Raw genomic sequence first — 13,771 nt, forward strand, 5'->3', positions numbered from 1 at the left:
AAACATGTTATGTCAAATTGGTACTGACCTTTTATTTCTTTTTTAACAACAAGAACGACAAGATAACCATATAAAAAAAAAAAAGATCACAAGACTTGATAACAGTTAATAGTAAAAAGAGATATAAAGTAATTTGTTTCATTGAGAAGAATGTATACAAAATGATGATACTATGACATGGTTCTAGAATACAAAGAGAAAGGGGAGAAGTCAAAATTAAATTTTCTATCGTTGTTGTGAAATGACTATATAAGATTGTTGTAAAGAGGAAGGAGGACCTTGATTCACATTATCATCATCATCATCACGTGGATAAGCTTCAGATAAACTAATATCGGCATGAACCAAAAGACGAGCAACATAAATAGGTGCTTGTGGAACATCGATCACCAGATCTTCGTATCCATTCAGAAATATTTGAAACGCTTTGACCATGGTTTCCTTATCCAGTAATCGCGCCTTGTAAAGTTGAGGAATCAAGTTTTCTGCTGCTTCTACTTGTTTTTCCTTCTTCTCTATTACGTCCAGTAACTGTGTTGCTAGTACCATTGTCTTTTCGGTATGATCCAATTCTTTAGTACTGGCGAATAATTCCTAGGGATATATGGTTAGAAACAAACTTTAGTAAAAATAAAAGTGTGAACTTTGTTGGCATACTTTTAGGTCATTCAATTCATAATATTCATCCAATGTATTTTTGATTCGTCTCTTGAGTTGTGTGATATCTAGATTCGCCTTCTTATCGCTAGTTTCTACGGCGACTGCCTTTGATTTGCCGGATTCCACATTGGCATTCATAAAACTTGGTATATGCGATTTTGATCCTTTAGGTAGTAGTGTAAGTTTCTTCCGTTCCGTTGAATGATCTTCATAATGTTCATTGCTTAATGCGCTAAAAAAAAAAAAAAAAAAAAAGAAAAGAAAAGGAAAAAAGAAAAAAAAAGTCATATTAATATAATAATAATTTTTGTCAAGTTACATACCTAAACATATTGTTTGTTGTAGATATTGACGTTGTATTGGATCCATCATTGTCAGAATTAGTACTTTTTTTCTTGTCCAAAGGTCTTGTCGTTCGAAGTCCACCAGTCGACCGGTTCAAGCTTGCAAATGGACTATAGGAAGGTCCTAGTACATTATTTCTGGATCGTCCACGTTCTGCCCTGCCGAAATTTGAATAATCGGAAACTTCGTTTCGACCATTTGAAGTGCTGCTTTTGTTGAAAGTACTGACGGTACTCCATCTATCATTCGTTACAGTTGTCGCAGTGTTGGTTGCCGATACTGAAGTCATTCCTGATAAAGTCATGTCGTTTTTCTTTGTGTGTTTGCTGCCATTCCAATATGATCCTTGTCGAGATGTATTGTAGGATGATGTTGTTGCTGTTTGTCCACGAGTTGCAGCTAGTCGTTTGTTCATGGCTTCCTTTTCTAAAAGTTTCGCATTTTCGGCCTAACAAGGTATCGTATACATAAAAAAAAAAAAATCAGTCACTATACACCACCATTTTTCCCGAGTTTAATCTGTTACTTACCTCTTCATGTATTTCAGCAATCGTTTTGGGTCCATCTTGCTTGCCTTTTCGGGGTATCCAATTGTTTTTACGTAAATCGAACACATCCTACCATCCAAAGTTGATAGAGATTATGAGTGTCGAGGCTATAAACCTTTTTTTTTCCTTTCTTTTTTTTTTCTTTTCTTTTCTTTTTGGTAAACTTACGAGAATCATAAATTTGACACGAGATGACAGATGTGGACTATTGTACATTTCATTTTTCATTCGTTTGAAGAAGACATCGATCCAAGTAGCAGTTTGAGAACCGCGATCAATATCAGCCCCAATTGTTGTAAGTAATTTACATAAAGATTCCACTTCTTCTTCTTGAGCCTGAGCACCATCATCACATAATTGTTTGAGGCATTGATACATGATGCGTTGTGATAGCATTTCACGTCGATAGAGTTCACCGATAAACTGGACCAATCCAAGACCTTGACGTTTAATTTTCACAGCTTTGTAGTATTCTTCCGTCATCATGATATCACCCAAAGTGGCACCTTTTTTATTTGTTGAGGAATCATCATCGCCATTTTCATCAGTAGCTGTTGTTGTTGTAATAGAGGTCGATTTCCAGCCCTTTTCAAATTCTTGCTGACATCTGTTGAGAAGATATTTGCAATACAAAGGGTTCCCACAAATAGGTTTGCCGTTCTTATCTTTGATATTAACATCTTTGATTTCAGGAGGCACCCATTCATATAGTTTTCGACACAATTGAGCCCACATAGCCGCAAATGGTGCTTCATCACAGGCCTTTTCAAATATAAGTTGGATTACCGTCCGTAAAGATTGACCATCATCTTCGTTAATAGATTGTTTTGCATATCCAATGATCTTGTCGGAAATACTATCAAATCTTTCTAGAGTCAATTTGTTGAGGAGAGCCTTCACTTTGCGAGTAATTTCATCTTGAGATAACAGACCTTGATCAGAAGTTGTTGTTGTGCCACCTGCAGCTTCAGCAATAGCAGTGGTGATTGTTGAAGGAACCCATCTGTTGGCGCTTTTTTCCAATGGTGCCACTTGATCGTAAGGAATAGTAGGAGCACCAGGTAATTCATGATGTGGATGTCGATGCTTGTTGTGATTTCCACCATTACGTCCAAGAGATGATAGGGATGATGAATGACCGCTAGTGTATCCACTGCTACGAGTTCTACCGTTACCACCACCATTAAAAGAACTTTCCCGTTGCATTGATAAGTCGTTTCCAGATACGTTGATATTCATGTTGTTCTGATTGTTGTTGTGGTTGGTGTTGTTTAAATTGCTTCCAATAGTGCTATTCCTCGTCGTCAGTGTCCTTCCACCTATAAATTTACCCATGGTTTCCATCCTATCGCGTGACCGATGTTGTTGTGTCAAAGATATATCTCCATGAAAGGTACCATTTCCTCCAGGTGCCGAATTAGAATAACCACTATGATTGTTGTTTCCGTTGAGTTGGAATAGATGTCGATCCATAGTATCGTTTTGCCTTTTGTCATTGTTGTTTCTATTGTGACGTTCCATATTGCCGTTGTTTCCATTATCACTAGCATTCCGGAAGAAAGACAAATCCTCGTTTGATTCCAAGCAGAGAGGCATAAATTGCATCAAAAAAGCAGGATCGTATTGAATAATCGTTGACTCTTGGATTGCCATATCGAGTTTGCCATCGTCAGGAATTTCAAGGGAGTTTTCACTTGGTGCTATAGATTGAGTTTGTCCTTCAAATGGTCGAGGGATGGCATGTTGAGATTCAGGTTGAGATTTTGTTTCTGATTCTTGACAAGATACTTCCTTTGTCGTTGATATACAGTCACTATTGATCTCAGATGGCAGTGAAATTGATCTTGTTTCCTCTGTCATCTTTTCACTATTGTTTTCCAATGGATCATTCTTTGTTTTTTCCCCGTCGATTATAATACAACTATTAATCTTGTCGTCTGCCGTTTCATTTGGTTCAGAATCATGCTGCTTCACTTGATTTGATATTTCTTGGTGATCATCACTTTTTTGTTGTTCTTCAAGTTCCTGTTGTTCACGTTCTTCTTGTTCCTTAATAGCAGGGTCTATAAATTGTAAAGGATTTGATGTCACTGGTAATATTGGCTCCTTTTGTCGATTTTGGGATTTGTCTTCCATCATTTCATTGGTTGAATTATTACTGGATGCATCAATGTAAACAGACTTGGTATCCGCATGAACAGGAGTCATAGTATTGGGATTGATGATTGGAATTGCTTTGCTTCCGCGAGGAGTGATCAATGGCGGCGTCTGATGGGGTTGTTGACTTCGATGGTTATACAATGGACTAGTTGTATTGTGGTGGATTGATGGTGAAGTTGGTGATGCACGTTGACGGTATGGATGAGGTTGATGTGGTGAAAGTGATTGATTTGGAAGACTGGCATAGACTGATGGATGTTGTGGTGATGTTTGATACTGAGTATAATATTGTTGATATTGTAATTGTTGAGATTCAAATCCTGGACTTGGTACGGCATACTATATAGATACATATATATATATATATATAAAAGTAATGAATATACTGCATTTTCTTTTCTCTTTTTTTTTTTTTTTTTTTTCTTGTTAAACATACATAATGAGGAACATTAGGATTTGTCCAATTTTGAGGAATAGGTATAGGTATTGGAGCAGATGGTGCTGATAGTGTTGGAGACAAGTGAGGTTGAACAGATCCAGGAGATGTTGATTTGGTTATATGATGATGTTGATAGTGACCATGATGAGATGATGAAGCATATGATACATTATGTGGATAAGTATACGTGGATCCAGGTGAATGACCAACAATGGAAAGAACAGGGCTTGTATGGTAGCTGATATCTGATGCATTATAAAATTGTTGTTGCCGACCAGTAGGAGATGCATATTGCCGATGAAATTGTGGTACAAATGGTTGTGTGAACAATTTGGTTTTGTGGCTGTTCTGTGAATGTTGTTTCTGATGAGATGTCATCGTCTTTGAATCCAATGTGTCAAATTTCTTGCCCTAAATATATAAATTTTAAACTGTAAACATTGTGTGTTTTTTTTTATAATGGTAGAACCAAAGTAATGTTAAAAGATATACCGATTGATTTGGATTTCCACGTGTATCTTTGATATGCGGTTTGAGAATGGGAGACTTTTTACTATCATAACCTACTAAATAATCAAGAGCATTAGCATTTATTTTTCTTCAGGACACCATTACCTATATACTTCATACCATCCTTTTCATTTTACCGTTGTCATTTTCATTCAGTGATTTTGAAGTAAGAAGTGAGATTTCTCTTGACACCTTGCCTTCGAGTCTAAAATTGTATATGCATATAAAACGGTGAAGATTTAAGTATTTGACTATATATATATATAATCAAGTATATAATATATAAAACTTACGTTTCATATCCATTTTGAGTATTCGGGTTGCTATTGAAGGTAGGAAGACTAGGTTGAAGACCAGACGTCTCCGATAGTTGTTTCGTAGATTCCAAATCACTATAACCGTACTTCGTCCTTGTTGACTTGAGTCTTGTATTTTTGTTCGAATTCAACGGTCTGCTCATTTAGTTTGTCTACTGTTGGTAGGTAGAAGCAAAACTCCCTCTTGAGCAAAGAAAAAAAAAAGAAAGAAAGAAGAAGAAAAATAATATAAGAATGAAAGATTGGTATATAACTAATTGGAAAAAAAGAAAAGGATAAATAAATAAGGTTGGTTGAATTTCATGAAGTATGCTTACTTTTTAGATAAAGAATCCTGTTAAAAAAAAAAGGAAGGAAAAGAAAAATAAAAAAAAGGTCGAAAGAATCACACGGTAAAAGGGCACTACGTCTTTTTCCCGCCATGAAGATAAATTTTGAAGACCGAAAAAGAAATAATGCCGGATTTGATCCATTGTCTATTTTCTGCGTAAAATTCGTTTGAGTGCTTGATCAAAAATATGATTGAAAAAACATCATTCATAATATATTGTTTATTAAAAAAAAAAAAAGAGAGAAAATGAAGCATATAGGTTTGGACTGATGATTAAATATGATAGTTTGAACTCTCATTCTATTTGTAAATATCGTTCGAGCTTTTTGTACTCCGTTAAGCTTTGAAAAAAAAAACCACCACTTTTCTCTACTGGAGAAGCCAGGAACAACACGTGAGCCATTGTCTATGTTTCAAGACGTGATCATACTCACGACTTATATATATATATATATATATATAAAGATTGAAAACATTTACACCAAAAATAGGTGATGAAAAGGAACTGACAAGAAAAGTAAAAATCAAATTTTGAGAATATATTTTTTCTTTTTTTTTTAAAAAAAAAAAATATCTGCGCCGCGACTCTTTATTTCTTACCCTTCTTTTTCCCACTTTTTTCTTCTCCTCCTCTTTTCCACGTAACCTGACATTATAAAACAGCTTGGTAATAAAAATAAGACTACGTATAAAGTATCATATACTGAAAAAAGAGAATACTTTTACAGTCGGTTATATTACTGGTTATATTATTTTTATACTAAACTTGAACTTCTTATTTCACGTATTAGGTAATACCATCTAATTGTATTTCAATAGTATGGATTCCTTTGGCAATTCTTCGCAGGGATCTGTTCCAATTAATCCAATGATGGCAATGATACAACGTCAACAGCAAGAGCAACAGCAATATGAAGCTTTGTCTGCAGGTACAACAATGGGTATTAATTCTGGAATATCATCTTCCACCACTACCAGTATCACTCAGAATACTGCTATGATGACTTCACAACAATCGATACCTTCATCTGGAAACAATAATAACAGCGTTCCATATAGTCCTCAGACTATAGCCTATTCTCAAGAACAACGTCAACAAGAAACACCGGTAATGACTCAACAGCGTCCTCTCCATCAATCTAATGAAAGTATGAAAATAGGATCTCACTCATTTCTTTTTTTACCTGAAATGGTCTTATTGTACTTATCTTTTTTTATTTTTTATTTTTATGGTTTTATTGTTACTATTTCAGTGTTCAACACGAATCGACAAAATAGGCCACCCTATTATGACACGCAAAACGCGCCATACTATCCTACATTCATACCTCAACAACAATTGTTCAATATGGGTAAGTCATGTGTGTTTGTTAGATATACTTGGAAAACATAAAATTTACAACTTTTTTTTTTCTTTATGTATTAGGTCATTCATCGCCAAGTAGATCTCCAGCTCCAAACCATACCCAATTCTATTCCAATGTCGATTTTCAGTCTCCCTATTATTCTGGTAAAGTTTTTGATTTATATAATTACTGTTGTCATTGAACGAACATTAATGTGTTTCCTTTTTTTTTATTTTTTTGGAGTATATAGATCCTTCTATATTAAACCAGCAAGCATTTTACATGGTAAAATAAGAGACAATGAGGAACGATGGATTAATGTGAACAATATACTGATTTTTTTTTTCTTTTCTCATCCTCGCTCGAAAGAATACCATCTCATCTTCCAACATACCACTGTCAGACAATAACACCTCATCATATCTTGGATTACAACAACAAATGCCAGTACCTTTTATGAATAACCCATATTTGCCGTTGTCTTATTCTCCTGTTCCACAAATATTTATGGCGTCCACACCTGTTGAATCCCTTAGCAATGGTGATCACATACCCGGAAATATGTCAATGACGAAAATGGGTTATCCTGATCCAGCAATGACAAGCAATTTGACTTCGATGCCTGTACAAGCGACAGTTATGGCTACAAACAATCTTACTGACAATCCACCAACTTCGATACAACAAGAAACAGGATCAATATCTTCACCATCTACACCCATGCATCAGCCTATCACCGATTCTAAGTCCACCAAAGAATCATCATCAATGTCCAATTCGACAAATCAATCTCCAGTACAATCCGCAATACCGACCAAAGTGATATATCATCCCAAAACAAGACAAGTAGAAACCCATGGTGGTGTTGATCTCAAATATTTTGACAAATTCGAGATTCGTCCAGCTATTCCGTATATTGAAGAACTAGGTAATAAAAAAATAAGAGCAGAATGTGTGATAGTAAGTGGGCCAAGAAGCAATTGAGAGTAAATGACTGATTTTTCTTTTCGGTTAGGCACTGTTGATATCACTGCATTGACAATGTCACTTAAATCAGGCATGAAAATGGAAGTGACGACAGCATTGAATACAATTACTACTTTATCACTACTACCAAGAGTACTACTGCTGGTACACTGTGAAGATCTGTTGGATTGTCTACTTGATCATCTGGAAACATGTTTGTTTGAATCGAATTTACGTGACTATCTCAAGGAAAATGAAAATGATTCGCCTGATGTTACAATTAAATCATCTATGTATACTTATGCTGATTTATTTGAAGCAGCCTTGTTAGAAATGAAATCTTTGATACCTGCTTTGGAACCAACTTGCTCGGATGAATGGATACCATTACGTGATCGTTGTCTATGTATTTTCAATCTTTTACGCAACCTCTCTTTTATGGAAGAAAATGCCGAATATCTCGCTACTCATCCCCGATTGACACACCTTTTGATGCGAATTATTTTATCATCTGAAAATCATCATACCTTAACCACGACTGGCAACTCAACGAACAACGATACTGTATCATCACCATCATCACCATCAGTAGCAGTAGAAAATATCAGCAAAATACGATCTATGGATCTTCTTGACTTTCGGAAAAGTATCTTGGTGATATATTCAAATATTGCACTTGCCATGAAGAAGTTGACAATTCATCCTGAAGCAACTGTATCTGTGGTTCATCTTATATACGAATTTTTAGTCAACGATTCAGAGACGTATTATTCATTACTGGCTATGGAAACCTGGAACAAATTTGCTGTCCATGAGGAACACAGGCAACTACTGGGCTCTCTTTTACAAACAGAAAGCGACAACGGAATTTGTAGCGATCATGACAACAAGGATGATGATGAAAACAACAAAGAACATGAAGCGAATAAAAGCGATGGCTGCGACAATGACAATATGTTCAACGACGACAACAAGAACTACAGTAAAGGAAACAGAAACAACAAAAGCAGTGATGATAAGGACATTGTACATATTCCCATGTCGCAATATATTCAAGGTATTTGGATTTCACTTATCGGAATGCTACGACGACACTTTTATTTAATTGAAATGGGCATGACCGTTACCTCAAATAACACACAATTAGCAATATTGGAAATGATAGTCATGGGGCTCTACCACGTGGTGGCTATAGCAGATACAAATTTTTGTGACAAGCTGATACAAGCAGATCGGGGGATAGCTATGACAATTCTTCGTATTTGTATGACATTGGCGGAAGCTGACAATGTACATTATCGTGTTGTGGCTCAACGAGGTATGGAAATGGTATATGTGCTTATCTTAGGTGGCGGCTGCAAAGTGACAGAACTTGTAAGACAAAAACGACAATATGGGAGATTCCAACAACAACAACAACAACAGCAACAACAAAAACATCATAATCACTATCAACAGCAACAACAACAACAATACCAAAAACAACATTCAATGTTTCCAATCACCAATGATGACCTTGGAGATGAAGAATCAAGTTATAAAATAGGGGTGACACTAAGGGCAAGAATATTACTCAACCATAATGTACTACAAGAAAAATTGATGATGGCCATGCTAAAACCAATTTCTGACAACTTTATTCTCACTGGATTGGATGATCTTTTGAATTTGATGGATGAAATGACCCTTTATGATTGATTTGTTACTTATAAATATTTACCTTGAAATAAAAGTATATTTGGTTACCATCTTCTTATCTATTTAATTGTAGATTTTATACCTTATTATTTTTTTTATTTTTTTTATGCTTATATCATTATCTACGTTTTTTTTTTATCCAATTTTGTAATTGAATATGGATCAGAAAAGTTGTCTTGTGCCTTGAACCCTCCTAATATTTTGAACACCGCGATCAACTAATGGAAGTGGCTGCTTTTTTTTTTCTTTGAAATTTCCCATTCTTTTTCCTTTCTCTTATCCTTCTTTTTTTTTTTTTATTTCTTTACACCATTTTATATAATGTCAAATTCTATCAGTCTTGCCAATTGTTCCAAAAAAAGAGTTTCCTATTTTTACGATCGTAAGTGTCAATATTATCATTATCATTATTATTTTCTTTTTTATCATAGACTAGAGTCATCCTCAGTTGCGATGATCCATCTCTTGCCTTGTACATATAACTCTCCAACACTATTAACTTTATTACTATTATTCCTCTTTCTTTTTTTGGTTTTGGCTTTATTCTTCTTAGACGATGTTGGTAACTTCAACTATGGACCTGGTAATAATAATAATAATAATAAAAGAATGCTTTATGGATGTCAAGCAAGAAGGAACAAGAATAAGTATATTCATGGTGACTAATTCCTACTATGTTCTCTTACGATAGGTCATTATATGAAACCAAAACGTATGCACATGGTACATAATATGGTTGTGAATTATGGTCTTTATAAGAAGTTGGATATTGTGGTAAGAATGATTTCCCTTGAGAGAAAAAGAACCAATCATTGTATATTAAAAGAGGGACATGTTTATTTTTCCTTTTCATGACTTGTAGAAACCTGATAGAACAACAGCCTACCAAATGACACGATTCCATTCCGATGAATACATTAATTTTTTACAAAGTGTGACTCCAGATAACTTGGAAGCATTAGCAATGCAACATGGTGGTTTAGAACAAGGCATTGCTCGTTGTAAGTTATCATTTTATTCTCATTCCTTTTAAAGTTGGTGATATTCTGAGCTTATAAAATTCTTTCCACTATTTTTTTTTTTTTTTCTGTATCATGGATACAGTCAACGTAGGAGAAGATTGTCCAGTGTTTGAAGGTCTATTTGAATTTTGTTCTATTTCAGCAGGTGGATCAATAGGTAAGAATCAACCCGAACAAATGGTTTACAGTTTTGTTACTTGCAAAATGATCACTCAGATGCTATTTTATTTTACGTATTTTTTTTTTTTTTTTTTTGTTAGGCGCCGCCAATAAACTTTTGAATGGTGAAGCTGATATTGCTATCAATTGGGCGGGTGGATTACATCATGCAAAGAAAACTGAAGCATCTGGTTTTTGTTATGTTAACGATATCGTTTTGGGTATTCTTGAATTATTACGGTAATATAAAGAAAGATCATAAAAGAATCAAAAGCTTAACAATCTTTCACTTCTTTTTTTTTTTTTTTTTGTAGGTACCATCAACGAGTTTTATATGTGGATATTGATGTTCATCATGGGGATGGCGTGGAGGAAGCCTTTTATACAACAGATCGGGTCATGACATGCTCTTTCCACAAATTTGGTGAGTTTTTCCCTGGCACTGGCGATATCAAGGTACGTATGAAAGGAAAAAAAAAAGAAAAAGAAAGAGAATGGAGATTAGTGAATATGCTGTTATGTTAACTTGAAGATTATATTAATATAGGATACTGGTTTAGGGAAAGGAAAACGATATGCTGTGAATGTACCGTTACGAGATGGAATAGATGATGAAGCTTACAAAAGCGTCTTCAAACCAGTAAGGAACAATATCATGATAAGGATGAAGATTGAAGTGTTTGTTTTCCTTCGTTAACATTCTATTTTTTTCAAATGATTATAGATCATACAACGAATTATGGATTGGTATCGACCGGGAGCTATTGTATTGCAACTTGGAGGGGATTCACTTGCTGGTGATCGACTTGGATGCTTCAACTTATCTATGAGAGGTCATGCATCTTGTGTCGAATTTATCAAGTCATTCAATATACCAATGATCATGGTGGGAGGTGGTGGTTATACTATCCGGAATGTAGCTAGGACATGGACATTTGAAACTGGACTTGCTGTGGGGGAAGACCTGACCCAATGTAATTCTTTTTTTTTTTTTTTTTTTTTTTTTTTTTTATGAATCTAACCTTTTTTTTTTTTTTTTTTTAATATTTATGTATGACTTAGGTGAATTACCATACAACAACTACTTTGAATATTTTGGTCCTGAATACAAACTTGATGTACCTTCCAATAATATGGTGAATCACAATACACGCGAATATCTTGAAAGAACAATGTAGGTGGTATACAAATATGATTTGCAGAAGATTGAATAGACATGTATTTACAGTTTTATTATTATTTATTATTTATTTTTAGAGCTAAGATCATCGACAATCTTCGACATATGCCATTTGCCCCATCAGTAGGAATGCAAGAAGTACCAAGGGATTTCAAGGCGGATGACTATATTGATGGTGAAGACAGTGAATATGATGAATCTGATTTCCGGGCGACTCGTAAGTTCTATACTTTATCCACTTTAGATATTTCTATAGTTTAATATTCTATTTTCTCCTTTTATGATAGACAAACGAAAGCTTCAAACAATGGGCGTCCTGTAGATGGTTAATCAAGATACAAAGATAAGCAGAGTAGATTATTGGTTTATCTTTACTGATTTTCTTTATATATTCGTACACTCGTCTCTTTTTTTTTTTTTTTTTTAATTGTGTTTATATTAAATAAAGATCACATTTTTACTTTTAAAGACCATTACTTCCAGCGAAGTCAGTTCTTTAAAACCGAAATCATTTATCTAATCACAATGTATCAAAAATATATAGTCTATTGTAGTTGTTTATTTCATTGTAAAAAAAAAAAAAGTCTATCTAACTAGGAATAACACTAAACTAAGATTTTCGAATGTTGAAATTGGAAGTGTTTCTGATTTCATCGACTTGTTTTCTATGTAGCATGAAGGAAGGAGTAATCCATCGACCACAGGAGCATTGTTCACCACTCCAATTGTAAGCACCTAATTTGGAACAGCATTTTGGACAATCGATCCGACCTAGAATTTCACCTGAATCCTGTAATCTTCCCATCCATTCCATAGGTTCGATAAAATACGAGGAACATGATTGATTGGAAGTTGCCAAAGCTGCTAGAAGCGGATTTAATGCCTTATTCACTTGAGTACTTGATACACTTGCTTCGGTAGATGGTTGTGCTGCTACATCGGTCACATTCAATTCACTTGTACGCTTGAAATAGGAGAATGATTGTTGTCCTTTGCCAGGTTTATGTTCAATCACATGTTCCGCATGAACCAATGTACGTCTTTGTTCCAAATAAATAATAATAATAATAATAAAAGAGAATGAGATTAAAGTGGCAAGTAATCATACTTTTTTTTTTTTTTTTTTTTTTTGAAAAGTTGATTTACCTGCATTTCTTACACCGTAATGAGACAAAAGGTAATTGAGAAGGGGCACTAGGTGGTGTATATTCTGGATCGGCAGCCAGTGTATAATTTTCCATTTCATTATAAACTTTGTGAACAATATATATATATAATATTGATTAGTATTCATTCATGTTTCAAAATCATATCACTTACTGTTATATTCATCCATATTAGCCAACATAAATTGTCTATAAGCAGCATGCTTTGGATCGACTTCATAGTTCAAGCTTTCATACAGTTCCAGCTGAGCCAAAAACCCCTCGTTGGGAGCTACCATGGTACGTCTTATCTTGATCATAGTTAATGCTTGTTCATATCCAATATTTCCTTTTCTCATCATATATGCGGCTGCTACAGTAGCACTTCGAGATATGCCAGCTTGACAATGAATTAGAACACCCGTCCCTATACTGCGAGCTTCTTCAATAAAATCAAAAGTGTCGTTAAAATGTTGTATGATCATTTCCTTCGGTAAATCTTCAATATGAATATTCTAAATTGTAAAAAGTAGCAAGTTTAAATCTTAGCTTTTTGATTGTCCTTTTTTTTTTTTGTAATACTTACTTTGTATATGATCCCAGCATGATTATAATCGAAACCTCCTAAGGAAACAATATGTGATATTTTATTTTCCTTCAATTCAGATAGATCTTGCGCCGATATACAATCACCAACATAAAGACGAGGTATAATGAGGTGAGAGTGAGTCATGTTGGATATTAATGTAAAAGGAAGGAATCAAAAAAAAAAAAAAAAAAATTCGAACAAAAGCGACAAGCGGATTATCAAAATAGAATTTTTCTTTTTTCTTTTTCTTTTCTCAAATACGCATAACCAAAGGTACACAGTAAGTTTTATTATTAGTTTATAAAAGCCCACGACAACTAAATCTAAAAATACAAGTAATCTATCTATATGAGAGA

At 34.4% G+C, this 13,771-nt stretch overlaps 5 protein-coding genes across 5 annotated transcripts; 3 read left to right on the forward strand and 2 right to left on the reverse strand.

Moving 5' to 3' along the window:
* Positions 1–7: 7 nt before the first annotated feature.
* Positions 8–5,315, reverse strand: BX664DRAFT_329231 (uncharacterized protein). Its single transcript, XM_051544745.1, has 10 exons — positions 5,297–5,315; positions 4,956–5,232; positions 4,800–4,867; positions 4,645–4,718; positions 4,150–4,563; positions 1,722–4,052; positions 1,536–1,622; positions 984–1,453; positions 658–892; positions 8–594 (listed from the first exon to the last, which is right to left on the reverse strand). The coding sequence occupies exons 2-10, from the start codon at positions 5,120–5,122 to the stop codon at positions 226–228; spliced, it is 4,215 nt and encodes a 1,404-aa protein (XP_051401678.1). The 5' UTR covers positions 5,123–5,232; positions 5,297–5,315; the 3' UTR covers positions 8–225.
* A 496-nt stretch (positions 5,316–5,811) lies between these two features.
* On the forward strand, positions 5,812–6,777 carry BX664DRAFT_103149 (uncharacterized protein). Its single transcript, XM_051539672.1, has 3 exons — positions 5,812–6,003; positions 6,102–6,458; positions 6,564–6,777. Exons 2-3 carry the CDS (start codon positions 6,131–6,133, stop codon positions 6,701–6,703), a joined length of 468 nt encoding a protein of 155 aa, XP_051401679.1. The 5' UTR covers positions 5,812–6,003; positions 6,102–6,130; the 3' UTR covers positions 6,704–6,777.
* A 185-nt stretch (positions 6,778–6,962) lies between these two features.
* On the forward strand, positions 6,963–9,382 carry BX664DRAFT_103127 (uncharacterized protein). The gene is made up of 2 exons (XM_051539671.1): positions 6,963–7,584; positions 7,672–9,382. Exons 1-2 carry the CDS (start codon positions 7,098–7,100, stop codon positions 9,318–9,320), a joined length of 2,136 nt encoding a protein of 711 aa, XP_051401680.1. The 5' UTR covers positions 6,963–7,097; the 3' UTR covers positions 9,321–9,382.
* Positions 9,383–9,590: 208 nt separating this feature from the next.
* On the forward strand, positions 9,591–12,100 carry BX664DRAFT_329245 (uncharacterized protein). The gene is made up of 12 exons (XM_051544746.1): positions 9,591–9,702; positions 9,874–9,903; positions 10,012–10,094; positions 10,183–10,321; positions 10,425–10,499; positions 10,603–10,741; positions 10,816–10,957; positions 11,049–11,141; positions 11,226–11,475; positions 11,564–11,675; positions 11,759–11,898; positions 11,969–12,100. Exons 1-12 carry the CDS (start codon positions 9,642–9,644, stop codon positions 12,001–12,003), a joined length of 1,299 nt encoding a protein of 432 aa, XP_051401681.1. The 5' UTR covers positions 9,591–9,641; the 3' UTR covers positions 12,004–12,100.
* Positions 12,097–13,565, reverse strand: BX664DRAFT_329247 (protein-tyrosine phosphatase-like protein). Its single transcript, XM_051544747.1, has 4 exons — positions 13,413–13,565; positions 13,002–13,341; positions 12,828–12,933; positions 12,097–12,721 (listed from the first exon to the last, which is right to left on the reverse strand). Exons 1-4 carry the CDS (start codon positions 13,557–13,559, stop codon positions 12,292–12,294), a joined length of 1,023 nt encoding a protein of 340 aa, XP_051401682.1. The 5' UTR covers positions 13,560–13,565; the 3' UTR covers positions 12,097–12,291.
* Between the last annotated feature and the right edge of the window lie 206 nt (positions 13,566–13,771).

This window comes from Halteromyces radiatus (assembly GCF_025201355.1).
Source record: "Halteromyces radiatus strain CBS 162.75 chromosome Unknown BX664scaffold_3, whole genome shotgun sequence".
Lineage (NCBI taxonomy): Eukaryota > Fungi > Mucoromycota > Mucoromycetes > Mucorales > Cunninghamellaceae > Halteromyces > Halteromyces radiatus.